At 40.6% G+C, this 21195-nt stretch overlaps 1 protein-coding gene across 22 annotated transcripts in view; it reads left to right on the forward strand.

Moving 5' to 3' along the window:
- Positions 1-21195, forward strand: part of FoxP (forkhead box transcription factor P) — a 245191-nt gene that overhangs the window by 211876 nt on the left and 12120 nt on the right. For 14 of the 22 annotated variants that reach the window (XM_069125045.1, XM_069125030.1, XM_069125031.1 and 11 more), the window contains 10 exons: positions 9676-10266; positions 10808-10870; positions 12476-12725; positions 14065-14169; positions 14339-14513; positions 15997-16183; positions 17667-17982; positions 18360-18428; positions 19797-19873; positions 20086-20187. In XM_069125045.1, the coding sequence (XP_068981146.1) occupies positions 9676-10266; positions 10808-10870; positions 12476-12725; positions 14065-14169; positions 14339-14513; positions 15997-16183; positions 17667-17982; positions 18360-18428; positions 19797-19873; positions 20086-20187 (1935 nt within the window). Of the gene's footprint in view, positions 1-9675; positions 10267-10807; positions 10871-12475; positions 12726-14064; positions 14170-14338; positions 14514-15996; positions 16184-17666; positions 17983-18359; positions 18429-19056; positions 19102-19796; positions 19874-20085; positions 20188-21195 lie in introns of all 22 variants that reach the window. The other 8 variants (XM_069125032.1, XM_069125038.1, XM_069125041.1 and 5 more) reach the window with 5 other exon arrangements.

Raw genomic sequence — 21195 nt, forward strand, 5'->3', positions numbered from 1 at the left:
ACGCAGATCAGTTACAACGAGATTGGATAATCAAAATTCTACCGCGTATTATGGTCTATTATTTCTTGAAGTATATTTCAGTTTTATAAGATTTTCTTGTGGATGGATTGCTGTTGCGATTAATACAGTTGTGAGTATAGGAAGTTTTGAAATGTGGCGAGACTTGGAGTTGCCACCCCCTGTTTTTCGCTGTCTGGCAAAGAAGCAACGAAATCCACAGTGCAGAACGTCGAGGAACGATGAAAGGTTCTTTTATAATTCAACCGGCCACTAATTGATACTGAATTATTAACCGGAACGAAAGTAAAACACGGTGCGCAGGTTATACGGCGATTGCCTAAGGATGCGCGTAGACACCAGTTTCCGGCACAAAGGGGCCTCGAACATTGTTCTAAGAAAACAACCGTCGTTTATCCAGACGTGTCTTCTGTTTGTATAAACCGTGTCGATATTAATTTCCCAACGTTCTCTCTTGGCACGATTCTTCTGAGACGTTTACGCTCTTCAACTTCTATCTAGGAACTAAGAGTTTACATACCAAGAAGAAGAAACCTGCACTGCGTCTACTATGCGTCTACTATTATATGAAAAAAAAAAAAAATAGAAAAAAAGAATAAAGAAAAATAGAATCTTACGAGCTGCGTGTCCCATGATGGTAAAGTTCGATTTAAAGTCGAGATCCTTTGTCCTAAAAACAGCGGCCCTCGTAATTTTTTTCCTTCCCGCGTGAGACGCGCGAGATGATTAATAGCGGGAAGACGAAGAGAAGAAGCGAAAGCCACGAGGAAAGAATTGCACGATTACCCGAGTACAAACCTTGGCTGGGCCGCTGATGCAGTGGAGAAATGGGAAAGCTGACTAAGGCAAAACCGTTCTCCAAACCCCTCTAACACCCTGCGCGCCCTATCCACTCCTTTCTCCTGTAAAGTCTCAAGGGTGGAAAAGAGTAGGACGCACGGTTACCACCAAGTGGATGTAATTTTTCCGTTGTTTGATTTTCATTAACGACTGGTAGCCCACAGGCTTGCAACGGTGTGCTTGTGGCCTCCGACGATGGAAGAGAAGATGGGGTCAAGAAACAGGGAAATTATGGGCTACGCCAAACAGATACATCCTTTATTTCATTTTCTTCGACGGGCCAAGTCGGAAATTTCGCCCCCGAGAGAAAACCAGAGGGGGGATCAAGGGGAGGGAGTGGCTAATGGCGAAAGTTAGCAGCGTACGGGGGAAGAAACAAAATATTTCGCGTTTTATCGCTGCTTGTCATCGAAGGGATGAAGGGTAGAGAGAATCTATCGGTAAACGAGGCCAGAGAAAGGATAATGGAATAAAGTTTGCGTCCATCGAGCATGAAATTGAGTAATCACGAAAAACATACTATTTCGTATTGTTATTCGATAAATCGTGACTATCGGATTTCAGAAGAATTTGAATTTTTATTTAACTTGCGCAAATATTTACACTATTGAATACAGGTAAATACAATACGACTTTATTTATTTGAACTTTCTGAGAGACAAACCAATTTACAAAAATATTCGAATATATTATCTGTGTTATACGAAACGTCATAATCATAAAAGTATCTAAACAGTTCACTGTGATCGCATTAAGAAACTTCAATATTCTGTGGGACCATCTTTAACACCTGCTATATGTTTAAATTACATATCTCATACGCTAATCTTCCATTAAACATATCTTTAGAGTAAATGCCTTGTAACTTCTATATGCATTTTTAAATTGGTTTCAAATTTTACTCATATAATCGTTGCAGCCTTCATTTCATTCTAGTGTTAATGAAATTTCAAAATATTTTATATAACACACACAATACTCGCATGAAGGATTTCTATGTTATCATCGAGTGTGTAGGTGTTCAAATACTTTCACAAGCATTTCGTTCGTTCGTATCGGAGAGTGAAGAAAGAAGGAAAAATTCTCGAAGGCTAACTGTGTACCGTGGAGAAACAACGGTGCATGTTCACCGGTGCACGCATAACGAAAATCGCTGAACCGGTGGATGTAAGCAAACCCGCAGAATGCCGAAATTACTCTCTTCGATGCACCCTCTGTCCCAGCTTCCTCTGTTATCCGTTCTCGTTCTCACCCTCCGCCGATCTCTCCCCAATTTTCCGACCCCCTTCGCCCCTTTCTCGTGCTCTTTCGCCACGCGCTCTCTGCCTCTGGACACCCCCAACCTTCTGTATCTCGCCTACCCAGCTGCGACACTCCCAACCTCTATGCGTTAATTCTTGTACATACAGACAGCGGATACCTACGGGAAAGGGTATACTTCTGGCAACGTTTACCTTGCATAATGCCGGCCCAATCTTTGTTTCCTTCTATCCGGTTCCGTTTTCCCGTGATCATTCTTTCGCTCGTACGATTATGGTTTCTGCGTTGCTGACTTTATTTTTGTGGTTACGAGGATGCGTATAATTTACCGAAAGAATTTTTATCGTATTAGATCGGTATATTTGAAAAGTTTGAAAATTTGACGAGACAATAGGACTAAATTTTGCTATATCATCGATTTAAAGCATGAATCCCAGAATCGCTAATAATTTCTATCGATTATAATTATAATAGAGCATATCAAAGTAAAAGAAATTTGATATAAATCACGTATATTCAAAGGTTGAAACAACGAATAATTAATACGATGAATAATATAACGAATATTCGTGCGACTTTCATAGTACTCGATATTGATAAAATTTAAGATAATTCTATTAAAAAATTCGAAAATTGCTGCAGTTCTCCTCTGGAAAAGAACACTTCGAACCAAAACTAAAATTTACCAAAGAGAATATCTCAGTTCATGAACGAAAGGCTCACAATTGCGCGATAAAAAATTCACCGATAGTGTCGATCTCTTTATTAGATAGAGCAGTCGAATTGACACAAGGTAAAAGGGGATTGAAAGCGAGATCGAAAGCTGAGATCGTACGGACATCAGCGTCGAGCGAATCCTACTAATTGATACCCGTGAAAGGCCGCCTCTGTACATTGTCAATTGACGATTGGAAAAAGACAAAGTCTAGGGGGTGAAAGGCAGTCGAGGTGGGGTGGTTGGTTGGGGCCAGCTGAAATGAACCTACGAAACGATAGAACGGGAATCGAAGCTAGGTAACAACACGGAACGAGAAGAGGAGGAACGACTACGACGACGGGAGCTGAAGTTTTTGAGAGGCTGACGAACCAATCACGGGACCATCTATAATGTACACAGGCCGTTAACGATGGAGCCCAGAGACATTCCGTCCGCTTGGTTCTAGCCATTTTCCAAATATCCAGCTGGCTAGTGAGTCGTCCCAGGAAACCTACTACCCCTACCAGGCTTACTCACCCTTTTCTCTTTTCTATGGATCTCTTCCTAGTCGCTGGACCGGCCCGTCCATCCAACGCAGACGTTCCCAGAATCGTTAATTCCTCTCAATATTGCAGAATCCTTTTCGAACAAAGTCATTGGATCATTTAGATGTCCTCGTTTCTATCGAATAGCTACGACCCATCGGGTTTCTGGGAAATTTTCGTATTAATCGGTTAATCAATTTGTTGATCGATCGAGTTATTTTTCTAGTTCAAGTCGTTGAACTTCTTTAATCTTTGCTCGTGTTTCTTATCGATCTGAAAATCGTTATAGGCTAAGGTAGAATTATTTGTGCCAAGCTAAGTAATTTGCTAAATTCGGTTTTCAAAGACAATTTTTAAGCTATCTATATTAGTAGCGGAATAAATAGTAAGATTGTGCAATGTTTTAGTAATTCTTACGTATGTAGTGCTTCCTCACTGACTCAAATAACCGTACCATAGATATATTCTAATCATTTTCTCGTTTTTGTTTCTTTTTTTTTAATTGAACCTCAAATATACCATATTCTTTCATTATCGTATTAATAACTAATGGTGTTTCGTAATACACAATTTGACCAATTTGTGCAATGTTCGAGATTGAGTTTTAAGATGTTGAAGCTCAGATGGCTCGAATGTCCTTACCTCTTACTATATGGCTAGGATTGGTTAGAATTTTCAGACGTGTCTGAACTTTGGAATAGCTAGAAGCGGCACAGAAATTAGTAACTTGGTATAGAATAAGGGTAGGGAAGTAATCGGCGATAGTGGAAGAAGAGGCAGACGTGTCTTTCGAAAGACTCGTCAGTGTCCAAAGAGACACGCATAGTTTCTCTAATTCTGAATTATTCGACGAATTCATAGGGACTGCGTGCTGCGACGAATGACGGAAAACGGGACCGGGAATAGGGACTTTTCGGAGTAATTTGTATTCCACATTTCACGTGGAACTGCACGAGGGGTGACGAGCGCTCCTTCTCCGTGTCGCGTCCTTCGTCTCTCTTACTTTCCTGCTCTCGTTCACCCTGTTCGGTGTGTTCACACTGCGGTCTACTCTCACCCGGAGAGAGACTTACAGTCGCACGTATATAAACGGCGGCCAGGGAGTAACGTCTGATTATGCGAACGCATGGCTGGTCGTAACGCGATTTAATATTAAAATATTATGACAAACGTCAACAGGAGGCGGGTGTAAAGAGACGCGTCTCTGATTGGCCGTCGACGTGAATACGAAACGAGAGACGGGGACATCTCCGCGCAACCCTTGTTTTGTACCCCAGGCGCTGCTCCATTTTCGACGCTGTTCGGGCAAATGACTTTGTGCGTTTCGATAAATTGCTCGAATTTTAATCGCCAAACTGCAGAAATTTATATTTTTTGAACACGGTTAGAGGAATGGAAACTCGAATGTATAGTGATTCTTTTATAATACTTTCCTTTGGATATACTGTATCTTTTTCCGTGTTATATATATTACATAAACATTATTTACTTCTGGATTGGTTTCACAAAGTCAAACGAAAGTTATTCAGCGATTCATCGAAATTGTAATATCTTAGATCAAACGTGTCAAATTTTAACAAAGTTTTTGGATTTTCTAATTTTAGTAGTCAGATGATAGCATGGTGTGGAATCGATGTTATAAAAAATGATTTATGTCTTAATTTTCCTATAGAAAGACAAACATGGACGAAGGTCGTGTTTCTAATGAAAGTCTCACTTCTGTTATAATCGAAAATGAAATTTTGAACGTTGTTACATAAAAGTTACTTTCGTTTCTCACATTTTTTTCTGATAATTGATCCAAGACATGTGATATATATGATGTATTATTCTAATGAATCACCGAATAATTTTGGTTTTAATAGATGCAAGGTGAAAAAGGAAAAACATACACGTGAGACAGGTAGATCTCCTTTTTCATCGGTTACAATTTAGACGACCGATTAAAAACGTTGCGATATGAAGAAATTCCGGGTGCGTTCGGTATTACGATGTTAAAAATCAATCAAACAGCGAGTACGCTTTCGGTCCATGGACAGAGATTCGAGCGGGAATTTTAATCAATACATACATAATAGAACATTCTTGCTATGGCGTATCGCAGCTATGAAAATATCACGGTTAACAGATCCAAAAGGGATGTTCAATATAGAACGTGAGGGAAAGCTAGAAAGTAAATCCGATTCGGATTTGTGGAATAAACGGATCGACAGTGCAAATCGCCGAATTTTTTCCCCTGGACAACGCTTTTTCTTTTTTTTTTTTTTTTCTCTCTCCCCGTTTTTTATTTCTTTCCAGTAACAAGTGTTCCGATGACGTTCACGGCAACTCTCTGTGCGTGCAGTTTAATTGGCGCGTATAAAACGACGCTAAATAAACATTCCAGATACCGTGGCAACGTAACGAGTCGAACATTCACGATACCCTATCGATTTCCGTCGAACTGAATTCAAATTGATCGAATTCCACTGTCCCAAACGCGAAACTATCCTTTCTCCTCAAACTTCTTCTCTTTTAGGCTATGATTGTAGCGGGTGTGCTTCCTGATAAAATTAGGCTTCTGATAACGCCAGAACAATCAGTATATAGATCTGAAGATCCCATGATTACAATGTTCTGTCAAATTTGTCTGAACATTAATCAACTAGATAAATTAAAAAGCAGAGAAAGTGATTAAGACGTTATTTTTTAAATTTATCTTGGAATTTGGTACGAGTTTTGTCATCTTCTTGTAATCAACGAACTCATGGAAGTAAGTAATTTGTTTATCGAGAATTGAACATCAACCGTGTACTCATGTAATTAAACTAAGGAACGAATATTCTTATGAATATATCCATTTCTATCTTCAAATGTCTCGTTCAGGCCTCCATTGTAACCACAAGCTACATCTTAGCTACATCTTTTTTCAGATACTTTATTTCGCAGTTCCTTCAAACACGCATCCGCCGTAACCATAGCCTCAGACATATCAATTCGCGAGGAAATTATCTTTCGATTCCGAGTACAAATCTCCGAATGGTATTCTCCTCGCGACACTCTCGTCTCGATTCAAATAAACAAGCAATCGCCGCAACCTCGAATGTTACCTCTCGCCATCGAAACGAAGCTCGCGTCAGGCTGTCGTATATTTCACGAAATGTTGGGTGACTCACGACGAGTGCCATGGGAGCGGCACTGTGCGCAGCCACGGATAGTTTCAACGCTTTTCAAAGACAGATGAAGCGGAAGACGAAGCGGGAGGATCGAAGAGATTTCAACCAAAGGGGGGAAATCGAAAGTATAAAGACGGAAACCGAGGTCTCCGGAGAACTCATATACACAGGCTAGGCGGGGGCGTACAGTAGTTTGGTGCGGTTCTCTCGGGGCGTAGGGAGAGGTCAGGGGAGCTGGAATAAATCCAAACAGTAAACAGAGAGAAAAAAAAGAGCAAGAAATATATATCTATATATACGGATATATATATATATAAGGATCGCGGGGGTGGATGGTTGGTGAAAATCCTAATATATAAAAGATATGAAGGTCTGGTGACGACGACGAGACGGCCATGTAGCAGTGGAGCAGCGCCGGGACTGAAGTCGAAGGAGCCTTCGGGATTCAAATAAGTGGCGTTACGGTGGCCAGGGAGGGAAGGAAAGGGGTCGAAGGAATCTGAACAGCCAACAACAAGCGCGGCTCCCCGACCTTTATTTAACCTTTTCTTAAAAGAGTCTTAGGAGTCCCTCTTATCTGTAGTCGATGGCCCTTCAAAGTCGGCTCTTATACTTTCATTCTTTCTGTACCCTTATATTTTTTTCCTTTGGCCCCGTTCGTGTACACACGTCGAGCTTGCTCGTCGTTACCCCTCTACACCCCACTCCACACCCCCTTGGCCCCCATTTTTTTCGTGGGCTGAACCCACCTTCTACTTCGTTTCGCCTGCGATTTTTCCACCCCTTTCACCCTATGGCGACACGGCGACGTTGGACGTTCAAGATTCTTCGTTTCTTCGTTAAAACAGAAGCAATCGAAGCGAGACAGAGCGAAGAGAGATGAATAAGAGAAGGAGAAACGAGCTCGGTATTAATTAGCGAATTAAAGGATCGCGATCTAGGCGGGGCGGTGCGTCTCTGGCTAAAGTGGATTAAAACCTCCTGCCGATCGTTGCTTTTCATTAATTTCGTTGAGTAAACGGCCCTGTCGCTCATGCTCCTCGTCTCTCGAATCATTTTTTATTGTTTTTTCCAAGGCGACTGAGCAGACTCCTCGGGGACCTCGTTTCGAAAAATTCTTTTCCTGTGGAATTTCTTCTCCGTCGAACGAAGAAACGTCGTGCGTGAATCGACGAACCGGACGGGAACACAGGACGAGCTTTCCTGAGGAGAATCAGCGTGGATTTTCCAACGGCGACTCCTCCTCTGTTTTTCCACGACGCGTTTTTTCCTTTCGCGTCGGTCCGCTTCGAACTTTGGAGACGAAACGCCACCACTCCTGACTAAACACTGATAACGCCCTGCGCCTCCACGTCGGGACTTTCTTTGCATGTTATAAACATACGTAATCGTACACAAATAAGATTAGCATAGGACTCGCGGATCAACCAAGAGACACACTCGCTTTTCACGCTCGAAGAAACAATCGCGAGGCTGACTTTCCATACTGGGAACGAGAAAAACGGCAGAGCAGAGCAGAAAGGAATTCGTTTTAAATTTATCTCTGACGGAACTCTGTCTCTCTGTTTCTTTCTCTCTGACTTTCTCGCTCGCATTTACCATTCAACGAAAAGTGCGCGCGCGCGCGCCTGTGGTCCACCAAAGAACGACCTTCGATCGCGACGCGAGTTTTCGGGATTCACTATGCGTTCTCAATTGTTCTGCTCGTCAGGAATCGTCTCCAGGCCACGCGGAAATGTGGTTTCGAAACAGGCATTCTAAGCAGCCTCTGCACGACAGAGGCGTATTTGCTTGTTTCGAGGAATCGAAAACAAGATCCGATGCAACTTACAAACAAGTCGAGAACATTTCTACAAACACGATTAAGCAGGAAAGGAAAAAGAAGTCGAGCCATTGTTGGCTGGTATTCATCCAAACGATTAATCCTAATCGAACGATAAATTCAATGTGGCGCGATTACATTTAGTCGCGAGATCATTTCGTAGACTTTTTTAAATAAGTATATTGCAAAGGTTTATCGACGAAGAGTTTCTGTTACATTACGATACGTTTGTTTTACATTTCCGTAAATGTAACAAAATCTTTTTCCTTTCGCGTCGGTCCGCTTAAAGGAGGAATGGAAGAGAAAGGAGGGAAATTGGAAAAGGGAATGTAAAGTTGAAAGGCAAGAAGGGATGGAAAAGAATGGGGGATAAGAGATAAAGGAAGGAAAAGATAAGAAGGTGAAGAAAAGGTGGAAAGAAATAAAAGAGAATTAAAAGGCAGGGAAGGAAGTAAAAAAAGAAGGATATAAATAAAATAAAAGGAGATAAGGGAGGAAGGGAAAAAAGTGAAAGGAAGGAAAGAACGCTACGTGGCAACGTATGATAAAATTTTTGGGTCGTATGATAAACTTACGTATGATAAATTTTTTCAAGTATTTCTGTCGTTGAATTAACTGGTTCCTTCCACGACATTTCGAAGAGAAACTAACAGAGAGCGGAAGACGAAACCAGTAGCACAATGTTCCGCCTTTACACTCTGCAATCTACTTGATGATAGAACTTAATAAAACAAATCTCGCTGCGTAAACAACAAAGTAAGAAGATTGGAGTCGACGCGATTCAGACAACACCGAGTTTCCATCTCGGTGTTCTCGAAGCCAACCAATCATGACGAAGGATACCAAGACGTCTCGAATACCATTAGATAAGATCAATATTGCTCAAAACACGGTGGAAGTTTAACGCGCGCACATTACACGGCATTTATATCATGAATATTCCGCCCCGGGGCTTCTTCTTCCCTCTTTTCGTTCTCGCCCGGTTTCTTCATCCCTTGCAACAACCATCTCTAGCAACCCTTTCTTGTTATCTCGCGTTTGACTTCGTACAACTAGCGGTGTCGCCAAAACAGAAACTCCTTTATCTCTTATTAAACGAACACCGAATTTAAATTAATCCAAAAACTTACCGTTTGTACCGTTGTTGTATCACAAAGTAACTTTAATGTAATTTTTATATTGCAAAAATCCCCTGGAAAATTCGATGAAAAGAATTAACTTTTATGAAACAATCAATTTTTTTATTGAAAAAAAAGTAAAAAAAGAAAAGAAAACAAAATCAGAGACAGCTCGCAACCGACTTTGATCGAGCTCTCGATCTCCATTTTCGTATTGCAGGCTACTTCGCTGTTTGCAGCCCTGAAGCAGCAGCAACAGCAACCACGCGACAGTATTCCCTCGTCGAGGGAACGCGAGAACCGAGAACGAGATCGGCTGTCGATACGTAGCCGCGAGAACAACCGGAACGAGATAGGTGGCGGCGTGACCGAACAATCACAGCAACCACAACAGCCACAGCAACAGCAGCAGCAACAGGAACTCACGATCGAGTATCAGAGCAATGGAAAGCTCAGTCCCGCTGGACACGCAGTGACAGCAGCACCCATGACCCAGCAAAAGCAACCTATCATTACGCAGCAATCGCAACAGCCGAGTTCGGGGGCGCCTGGTCCCCAACCGAGTCCTCATCAAAGTCCACAGGCCCCTCAGAGGGGTTCGCCGCCGAATCCTTCGCAAGGTCCTCCACCAGGAGGGCCGCCAGGGGCACCACCCTCGCAAAACCCCCCGCAAATGATGCTCAGCCCGGCTAGCGGCATCCATCAGATGCAACAGCTGCTCCAACAACACATACTCAGCCCTACTCAACTGCAATCATTCATGCAGCAACACTCACTCTATTTGCAGCAACAACAACAGCAACATCATCAGGTAATCAGATTTTGGACTATTTTTGTCTGCCATGATAACGGAACCTTTTTAAGTTATTGGAAAATGTGAAGTTTCTAGAATTAGGTTCCTGGAAATTGGATTGACGTTGTTATGGCTAGACTGCGAATGTTTACGCAGATTTCAAATCTTATGGGCACACCTAAAGAAATGAAAGTTAAATAGAGATTTGTTTGACTGGCTAAATATTGTGGTTTTCTTCGGATATATTTAAGAATACTCTGCACGTACTTTGGTTATTACTCACTTTTACTTAATTTTTACTTGTTACGTAAAATTTTTTTATATTTAGAAGATTAAATTTCTCCTTTAATCAATTATTGGAAGATCACATGGATTAAGTACAGCAAGACAGTACATGAATCGTGTAGACCAAGGATATCGAATATTTAATAATACTTGTATTTAATTTCGCATTTGAGCTTCTCTAAGGATATGTTGTTAAATCTTATTAGAAGTAATATATTTTATGGGTTACGTCAATCAACTATCGACTGACATCAGATTGATTCTATTCTTCTAGGACTCTTCGTCGGAGCATGCGTCCAATCAGGAACGATTCGGCTACTTTTCGTCTCTAAAGGACGTAAGTATTCCATTCTTCGGACCTCCATTGTTGCAGCGAAGGAATCTCAAGTTTCATAGGTCGATCCTTCCAAGTTTATTGTGTCGCTTCTTCAAAGTACATTAGCGAAGTTTGTCCTTTTTACCGAGCAAGCATTGCATCTTGGCATAGTTAAACATCTTCCAGATACTCCGCCGGGTAAACAGACCGCCTTTTATCACCCTCCAGCGGCCATTGATAATTTTAATTATAAAAAGCGTCCGTTTGATGGACTACGTTCTTCTTTCTCGTCCTTTACCGCACTTACACAAACATTCGGACAACCTTTCAGAGGATAACAGCCTCCGAAAGAATGTCTCGAGCTATTCATACCGACATTTTCAAATAAACGTGTCTCTTCAAACTATTCGAAACTTCCAAACATTTTATAATTTTCATCGCGTTCCTGAATTATCAATATTTTTTTGCTCTCGAACTTTCCCATCGAGGAATTTTATCGTAATGTTAATTATAAAGGTATTTGGAAATTTGTGCGTTCGCGTCCAGCGGACCTGGGAATTTCGATGCTCAGCAAACAGTGTCTCTATCTTCCAATCAACGTTTGCGTGGAAAAAAAAATTTCCACGTAATTATGCTTTTGGTACGGTGACTACAAAAATTATTTGCACTTCCATCGTCTTTATCATAGCACTTCCTTACAGCTACTTAATTAGATTTAAATGTATCAATTTTCGTATCATTTAGTAGTTCCATACGACCGCAAAAATGTAATAAAATGAAATGTAGAATCAATGAAGGGACCTTCTACTAGAAAATAAAGATAGAAACACTTTCTATAACCAGTGTTTACTCGTTGAATTTTTTTAATATCGATAATTTTCGAATATCTACGTAGAACCGTTCTTGCACGTTACCCATAAACAGCACAAAGAACGTTTTAACGCAAATACATATCGTCATACGAGGTTCGCACACAGGCTCAATAGCTTCGATAGAGGCATCAAATATTTATTTAGCGGCCTGGCCTGACCGGTATGCTTTACTCTACAAATTTAGACAGTCCACTCGAACAGATTATTGCGAGAGCTCGCGCGAAAGACGATCTCAATTACCGAGAATTTAGCGCTCTTTGATCATTGTCATCATGAGGTGACATCTACTATTTCTATATATAGAGAGAAAAAATAAAACTCCTTTAATAAAACCTTGTCGTGTCTCGTTAATGGCGCAGTTTTCGTTTGTACTATGATACTATAAGGCGTGCCTACTTCGGTGAGTTTGTTTTAAAATATCCTCCAGGCTTAGAAAAGACGGAGAATGAACGCAGAGGGGACGAGGTAAGCAATTAAGCATCGCCATCAGCCGTTGTGTCTCGTTGTTTGTCTTCTGGCTACCCATCAACTGCCCCCTGTCTTTCTCTTGCCTCCCCCTGCGAATTATCCGCGTCTGAGATTTATTCAGCAGCGTCAAGATGCAACTTTTCCACCCTTCAATTTTTTTCTTTTTCCTCCAACGTGAAATTTTTTTCCCCAACAAGTTCCTCGTTTTCCAGTGTTGTTATAAGGTGTGTAAATCGCGGAGAATTTTAACGAGCAAATTTACGGCTGTTTGTCGAAATGCTTACAGCATCAACACCAGTTTGCGGAGCTAGGCAGGAAGAAGTTGGAGCAGGCGATACAGCAACTGCAGGAACAATTGCAGCTTAATGTCATTCAACAGACGCATTTGCTACAAACGGCTGACAAAAAGAAGGCGTCTGCGCCGCTTCAACAACTGGCGCTTCAACAACAACGCCTCATACAGCAGCTACAGATTACGCAGAGTCAATACCTTCTTCAACAGGGTCTGGGTCTTCAGGGTCACAATCCTTCTTCAGGTAGGAATATTATTATTAATTATGGTAGAAATTTTAGAGAGTTGCAATATTAGAAAGAAAAGAAGAATAGCAAAATGAGAGAAAAGTATTTCCACAGTTTGCCAGTGAACTCATCGATAAACTCAGAATTGATAGAACAGAATTTCTTAATGCTGTTGCATGTTTCCAATCGTTTTCGATACAATGACACAGTATTATTATTGTATTTAAAAAATTCTCCCAATAAGTGGAAAATATGAAAGGATCGTTCTTCATTCGAAACTTTATGTTAGAGATTTACTTAAAATATTAGAAATCTTCTTCTTTGTTGAAACTAGAATGCAATTCTAAAACTAAAGCGAGTTTAGAAGCTTCTGTGTTATTCTTCCTAAAAGCAATTTATACTTTGAACATTTAGAGGCTATCATTAAGAGTAAGCAAAGCTACAGTAAATTTTATTAGGTACATACGTAGAACGCGTAATTTCCGAAGTAAGCTTCCGAATGTCGAAGCTTCGTTTAAACAACAATCCATCGGGTCAACCCCAAGACCATCCCGTCAGGTAATCTCCCTCCCTCTGCACTTTCTCATTTTCTACTTCACCCTGGGCAAAACTTTCCGCGCAGAAGTGTTTCGGTTGCGTCGGATCTCGTTCCGACCATGTTTTTCTTTCTGACGCGCGTACAGGAACCGAGGAGGAAGGGTGGAATAATAGGGCCAGGAAAGTGACAGAACCTCGTTCACGTATGCTCTTCGTGCTTTCGATTTGAAAATTCACGCTTTGAAATAAACTTGTATTATTTGAGGAAAAATTGCAAACGAAAGATGGGAAGTGATGTTCTTTCCACGTTGTACGTGTTATTTATGCCATTTCCTTAATTCTCTATTTTTCTGTACTATTTTGTACTTTTTTTTATCATAGTTTTAAATATTTGATGCATATGTCGTACGAGCAAGACTAGAAATGGCTCTTTCTGTTTTCAAGGCTGGAGCTCATGGATTAGCGTGAGCTAATTGCACTTAATCGATCTATTTCGATCTTTTTGACATTTATACGTAATTTAATTTTCAATCTTTGTTTCCTTTGACGAAATGCTTTTGTTCGCGTAGAATGATCACGCATTTTACCTACACATATAATTGTGCTCCTTATAAGCTGGTCGTTAAATAAACGATTAAACAAATAAATAAACACTTTATTAGAAGTCCAGACAGAATAACACATTACAATATATGGGGTAAATATATCAAAACACTTTAATTTTTTCTATATTCCCTGCTCAGTATTAGATTGTTAGAATTTTTGTAATTTTAAGTATTCAAAAGATTATTAATAAAATATGTGCGAAATTTTTGACAGGTCTTCAACCTGGCGAAGGTCTACCAATGTGGAAATCGGACACATCGGATGGTCCGGAAACCCACCAGAACTCGAACGTTCCAAAATCCGTGGCTGGACTCAATGGTAAACAGAAATTCTCCACGATCCATCAACGACCGAGAGTCGAATTTCCCTTCGTATTCTCGATATCGTTCCCTTTCGTCACCTTCCTCTTACCACCTTTCCACATACTTTTTGTTCTTTCTTTTGCTTGTACTTGGAAAATGCGACGTTCGTTTCCGGACTATCGCAGGACTTCTCAATTCGACAGTGTCGAGTCGGCGGTCGGAGATGAACGGAACCACTCCTCTGGACGAGAAACCGCTGGATGTTTCCTCCAACGACAAGGTTCATCCCCTGTACGGCCATGGGGTCTGCAAGTGGCCAGGCTGTGAAGTTATTTGTGAAGACTATCAAGCATTCCTTAAGTGAGTCCTCAAATTTCTCAAATTTCCACCGTTTTATCGCTATAATAGTAATCGTGGGATTTGAAGTCGATCGCTCTTGTCAATCCTCTGACCGATTATCTAATCGATAATTAGAAAATAACTTCTGGAAAGACATGAAAACGTATCGCGACAAGAAATAAAATTATTTAGTAATGAAATCTCATTAATTATGACATTAAATGGGAGATCCTTTTAAACATTGAAACATTTAAAATCTTAACTTACGATACCATAATTTTAAATCGGTCGTTTAAGAAGGAATTTATTAATACTATATTTGTATTACCACGTTGCCAAAGGGTTAATTCTATTTCTTCGAAACGGGCAAGCATATTGACAACATAAGCTTCGAGCATTTTTAATCCACCGACGTTAACAACCGATTTGGCTATTTGAGACCCGCGATGTATAACCGGAAAGTAGGTAAATCCCAGCGCAGTTGGGATAGACAGTGATTCTTGGGCTGGCAGAGAAAGAGGAGAACCGGCGAAGAATAAAGTCGGCAATTTCGCCCAGTGGAATGAGTTAAGAGAAGGCGCTACTCGCGAGGGGTTGGCTCGAGGAAGTGTAGAAAAATCGCTCGAGTCAGCGTATCTCATTGACATCCGGCACCTTCTTCATCGGTCTCAAAGCAGAGGCAGCATTTGCCTCCCTCGGTCGACGGGAATCCCTTAGTAATCACGAGGCTCGTCGCCGCAAACTCCCTCAAACAAGCCGTTACTTAAAAAAGGACGAGAAAAAAAGGAAAACGCTAATTACCTTTGTCTCATTAATATTCACGACATTCGACCGCATCGTTATGCCTCTCGGTCTAATCCCCTTCCTCCTGTCCCCTGCGCCTCTTCCCGTTGGACCTTCCCGTATTCTTGGTCTTAACCAACCTCTCTCCCTCTTTTTCCTTTCTTCACCCTCTTTTACCCTTCGCGATACACCGGCCGGCGACGAAGAAGGATTACGGAAATTCTTAAATACGGAATCTCGTTGCCAACCCTCAGACCATCGTGGAACTCGATTCTTTCGGTGTCCCGTGGGATAAGATTCACCACGGCCAGAGACAAACGTTTCTTTGTAACGCGGCGAAGCTTTGATTTCCCCGTAAACGACCCGACATTGTTCGCGACATAATTTCATTAGTCTTCGCTGGAGGATTCGCGGTGAAGGGAGGGGTTCTCGAATAATTCTCCGGTGTAAGTAGTAAGTCTTCAGAGTTGATGCGGAAATTTACCATTTACCTATTAAGCGATTTCTAGTAATAACAATAAAGATAACACGAATCCTTAAGAAAAAAGAAATCACGTTTGACTGGAAATTTCACATCTTAAAGTCGAATTATATGGAATTACGTAATGAAGAAAGTAAACGAAATATATCGAGATTAAATTCTTTACCATTTACATATCAATGATGATTGTGCGAATTAAAAGAGAATGAACTGAAAGTAACTTTTTGAACGATACTACAGGCACTTGAACACGGAGCACACGCTGGACGACAGATCGACGGCGCAGGCCAGGGTTCAGATGCAAGTTGTCTCGCAGCTAGAAATTCAGTTGCAGAAGGAACGGGACCGGCTAACCGCCATGATGCATCATCTGCACGTGGCGAAACAAATGGCTTCCCCCGAACCACCAAAGTCCTCCGAGTCATCGGTGAGTCTTCGCATTACCAAACATGATCGTTATAGAATACATTAAATAATAAAATTCCAAATTTTGCATATTGAAGCAGTTTCTGTATAGCGCTGTCCAAGCTGTGCTCGATGCAATAAGGACTCTCGTAAAGTAGCCATTAGAAACTGTTCGATCGAAAGTTACCAGGAGAAAAACAATATGTCAGCGTAAATTATAGGGATGGTACAAGTCATATACGAGCGATATGGATAGCAATAATCGTAAGGTGGTAGGTTATGCGGTTCGGTACGTGGAACGAACGCTGTATGGGGCCAGAATCCGGAAAAACGTTTCCTAACGATCGTGTCGGGATGGTAAACTCTTCTGGCAGCACCGTTCGGTAGTCGTAAAGCCAGATTTTCACGGCGCTCGGAGAATTTTACGAGCTCTCGCCGCGGCTAACAACAACGCCAGTTTCAGTTTTAACGCGCCGCCGAGTAGACTCGCTAATTTATACATAAAGTTTGCATTAATAATTCATCGGGTCCTCGTTGATTTTATATCGCCTTAATTAAAACCTCTAACAAGTCCGACAGTCGGAGAATACCAATATCGCATTAGCCCTCTCTCCGTGCGGCTGCGTGGCTCGTCCTCTCTGGCCGACTTAATTATTTTAACGCGAAAGGGAGGAGCCGCCCCCTTCCCCCACACTCTGCTCGGATCATCTCTGATATCGAGACCGTACTGCTGGAATATATTTCGTATCAACATATTCGAATGTGACTTGTTCATTAATAAAAAAGAAACTTCCAACCTTATTATAACTTTTTATAAATCGGCATAAAACAATGGATATGCTGTAACGAATTATATTACCGGGGATAGCTCTACACGTTCTTCTTTTTCCTCTTATACATTAAGCAGATACCTTTAATTGTATAAAAAAGTGTATTTCAACTTTTTTAATAGGATTTATCAAGACTACAGAAAAAGATAATGTTATTTTATTCTCTCCTTTTTCTCGTAATTCCTAAAAAGTCAAATTAATCAGCAGCGTATGTGTACAGTAGTTTTTCAGCTTTATTATCTGATTTCAAATTCAAGGCTGACTTGAAAGCCTAATACATTATTGTAGTATTGTGTAAAATATAATACATTGTTATATTTTTCAGTTTATGGCTTCCGAGTTTATGGATTGCTCGTCAAAGGATTTCATACACTCGGAAATATTTATTCATTACGATATTTGTTGCATTTCATGATATCAGATGTTTGAGAGAAATTCAAAGAAAAATTAAGCATAAACGTATGTGTTAATAACCTGTAAGAAACTAAACCTATAGGTTTGTGACAAAATACACATGCGTGCAAGAGTAACCAAAAAGCTTGATGAATTCTACAAAATGATCGTTCATTTAAGGTTTATTAAAGAATTAAAAAACGTCGATAGAGTCGTCGAAATCCTCCAAACAATGGCTCTAAATACTTTCTCCAAGTATACAACGTCTCATTCCTTTTTCAGACGGGTTCAAGTATACCAAAGTTAAATCTCTCAACCGCCCTAATGAGCCAACCACCGCCGAACTTCGGCGTCTCTCAAGTGTCTCCAGTCTCGATGTCCGCATTGGTGTCGGCGGTCAGGTCGCCAGCAGGTGGACAGCTGCCACCTTCAGCAGGTGGTGCGCCTATGCCACCTATTCCCAACATGTCAAATATGTCTGGGATGCCACCTTTGCCGAACATGCCAGGTAGCATGCCTACGATGCCAACGATGCCGAGCATGGCAGGGCCCATCAGACGACGTATCAGTGATAAATCCGCTCTTTCCTTGGCAGGAGGTAAGGTCATCTCGTATTTTCTGTCATCTTTTACTTTCACGATTATATTCTATCTTTCACGTATTTCTGATTAGTAAGTTTCTTGTCATGGACCGGTCAGGAGTATCGAAAAATCGTGTTTGACATTGTTGAAGTTGTGCGTTCTTCCGTTTTACCTGCGATAAAGAAAGTGGTTAGCATACAAAAGATACCGGTAATCAAATTAAAAGTAATATGGATAATTGTCGATGAGATTCATTAACGGTTTATTGAAAGAACCATTTTTCAAATATGTAAGTTTAAGAGATATGTGTATAAGGAAAGAAAGGATTAAAATATCGTCTTGAGAAAGGTGAAACGAAAGATATGTAAATTCAGAAATTGAATACTATTCGTAGGACTGTATGACGAGGGCACTGTAAGGCGCAGAGTAGCCGTCGATAGATCTGGAATAGATATTAACGAAGGTAACGACTTAACCAAAATTCAGTCGGGGAAACGTGCGACCCGCGAAATGCTATTTTTGTCTCGCTCGCCAATTTATTTCTTAATCTTAATCTAAAAAGATACGAATAAAGCCGTATACACTTGAGTTAACATAATTTCACTGAATATGATAGTGAATTTATGCTTCGAATTGAGAAACAATATTTTAAAAAGCATTTCCCGGCTCGTCCTTGTCAACTATGCCCCGACGAAAAGAAAATCCTGTAGCAAATGCTCTTTACGGTCCTCTCTTGATCTCGTGCCTTTTTTCCTATTGTAAACTCTATCACACGCACAGATTTATTCACGGTAGCAACAATGTCACGTGAGCTACAGTGTTCGAAACCTTGTTGGCGACGAATCTAATAGGTACATAGAGTGCGAAAGGTGTAAAACAATCAAACCAAGAATAAAAGTCAGAATAAACCAAAAAGAAAGAAAACAATAAAAGATATAAACGAGCATAAAACAAGAAACAAAAAAAAAAAAAAAAAAGAAAACGAACAAAAATTAATGAATTTCTAAACGTACGCCAGTTCGAACTTCTTTCTTACCGATGCTTCTGTTGTTTCCTTATTTCTTGTGCTGCCCGCCCTCCCCACCGTGTAGGGCTGCCCTACATGCTGGAGCGTGCTGGCCTTGACGTCCAACAAGGTACTGTCAACCTTCTTTCCACGCTCCTTTGGTGGCTTTAAGGATTTTCTTAAAGGGTGCACCCTTTGCATGCAGGAAGAAAACTTTCACCTCTTTCAATCCCCTTACTCCTCTCCTGCCCTGTAGAATAGAGATTCAGATACTTCAATCGTCATCCCCGATTTTCTGCAAAGAGGGATGAACGAGGCCTGACAAGAAGTATCCGTTTCTATCTACCCTAAATCATATCCAATCGCTTCTTGCTTAATCTTTGATCTAGTTTTAAGAATGTCGTACATAGTTTTGATTCGATATTTGTTTTCTGAGCATGCGATCGAATACAAGCTGATCCCCTTTCGTTTCACACGAACGTCACGAATTGTTTATTTATTGTTTTGTTTGGAAAAAAGAATAGAAAAGAACTAAGTGCCGCGAATTAATTTTGCAACAAAAATCAAAAATATGAACACATAACGTTTTCAAATAATGGCTTTTCTAAGAATTTTTCTGACAACCATCTCTTTAAACGGTGCTTGAAACATTAGCGTACTGCTTGTTAGTTGTAAATCTAAGTAATCGTCTGAGACACGCGAAAAGAGATGGTGTCGATGAACTTTTACCCCTCGGCCGCGTAAGGGTTCCGCGTAACTCTTGCCGTTTTCATACTCATTACGTTTTGGAAAATGAAACAAGCGAAGCTTCTTGGTATATTTCAGAAATTCAACGAAATAGGGAATTTTACAAGAACGCCGATGTCAGACCGCCGTTCACGTATGCATCATTAATCAGACAGGTGAGTGAACCATTCGATACGCATTAGACATATTCCTTTAGCGTTCTGATTAATTCAGATATCGAATGAATTGTCCCCTAAGAGCGCCCCCTTTTAGATTTAATTTTCAAAGGAACACTCAAAAAAAACCGGTGAGGATTACTTTACACCTCCCATCTTTGTAAAATGATAAATTGAATTTTGGGAATTCTTCTGTTTTCTTTTTTTCACAGTCGATCATCGAGTCGCCGGAAAAACAATTGACGCTGAACGAGATCTACAACTGGTTTCAAAACACATTCTGCTACTTTCGGCGCAACGCAGCAACGTGGAAGGTATATCTTTTGACTATAATAAAGGAAAAATATAACAAGCGTTAAGCAGGATGCAGAGAAATGTAAAAGATCAAAGAAAAATGAAGGTACGACGGTCATCGAATTTAAAGTTCGATTCTTTCTCGAAACGAGTGTTTCAGTTCATTCGAATATTCGAATATCGAACATTCAATCTCGTTTCAGAAGAACGATTCGAGGATGTTATTTTATTATAGAAGTGATCACGTTGAATTATAAAAATCTTCGGCGTAAATAATTGATCGGAAGCGTGAAAATATCGGGAAAATTTCGTGAAAATGTCCTCGAACGATTCGGATGCAAAAATCCGCCGCGCTGCCATGCATTTAGGAAGTCTAAAATAATTTTCTCCTCTAAATGGATGAACTCAGCGTGGCACGAGTTATGCAACGTTTGATTGCAAGTCACAAAGACGAAATGACTGGTCGTGCAATTTGCATTTACGAGCAGATTAAGCTGAATGCGTTTTAACTAGAAAGGATGAGCTTTCAAGAATCTCAGATAATCTTACGTATTAATTTGAATTAACAGGCTAAGTGATGTGCCAAGCAGACGAGCTGGTAACGATAATTGTGTTGCTTTCCCGATTTAAGGGGGAGACTCGGTAACATGTGAAATATTACGTCGTATTGCGATTCGTTTGTCATTTATCAGAATGATTTCTGTTTTTCCATCGTATCCTTTCTTAGCCAATAGTCTTGCAGCCCGTAATTAAAATCTTCTTGGGAGACTGTTACTCTAATTGGGACTTAACAATGATCTGACACGATATTGCAATAATGTAATTTCTGACTGAAATCATACGGCGATAAATCACAATTAAATCGTAATATGATAACATATGATACGCTTGTTGGCAAGAGTGCGCGCGCGCGTGTGTTTTTTGCGTGTGTGCGAGTGAGCGTGGAAGTAATCGACGTTTGCCATGAAGCTTCGCCTCGCATGGTTATGTGTATCTGAAAATTTTCAAAGCAACCACAGGTTTAACAA

The sequence above is a fragment of the Bombus flavifrons genome, chromosome 12 (assembly GCF_040668555.2).
Source record: "Bombus flavifrons isolate JBK064 chromosome 12, iyBomFlav1_principal, whole genome shotgun sequence".
Taxonomy (NCBI): domain Eukaryota; kingdom Metazoa; phylum Arthropoda; class Insecta; order Hymenoptera; family Apidae; genus Bombus; species Bombus flavifrons.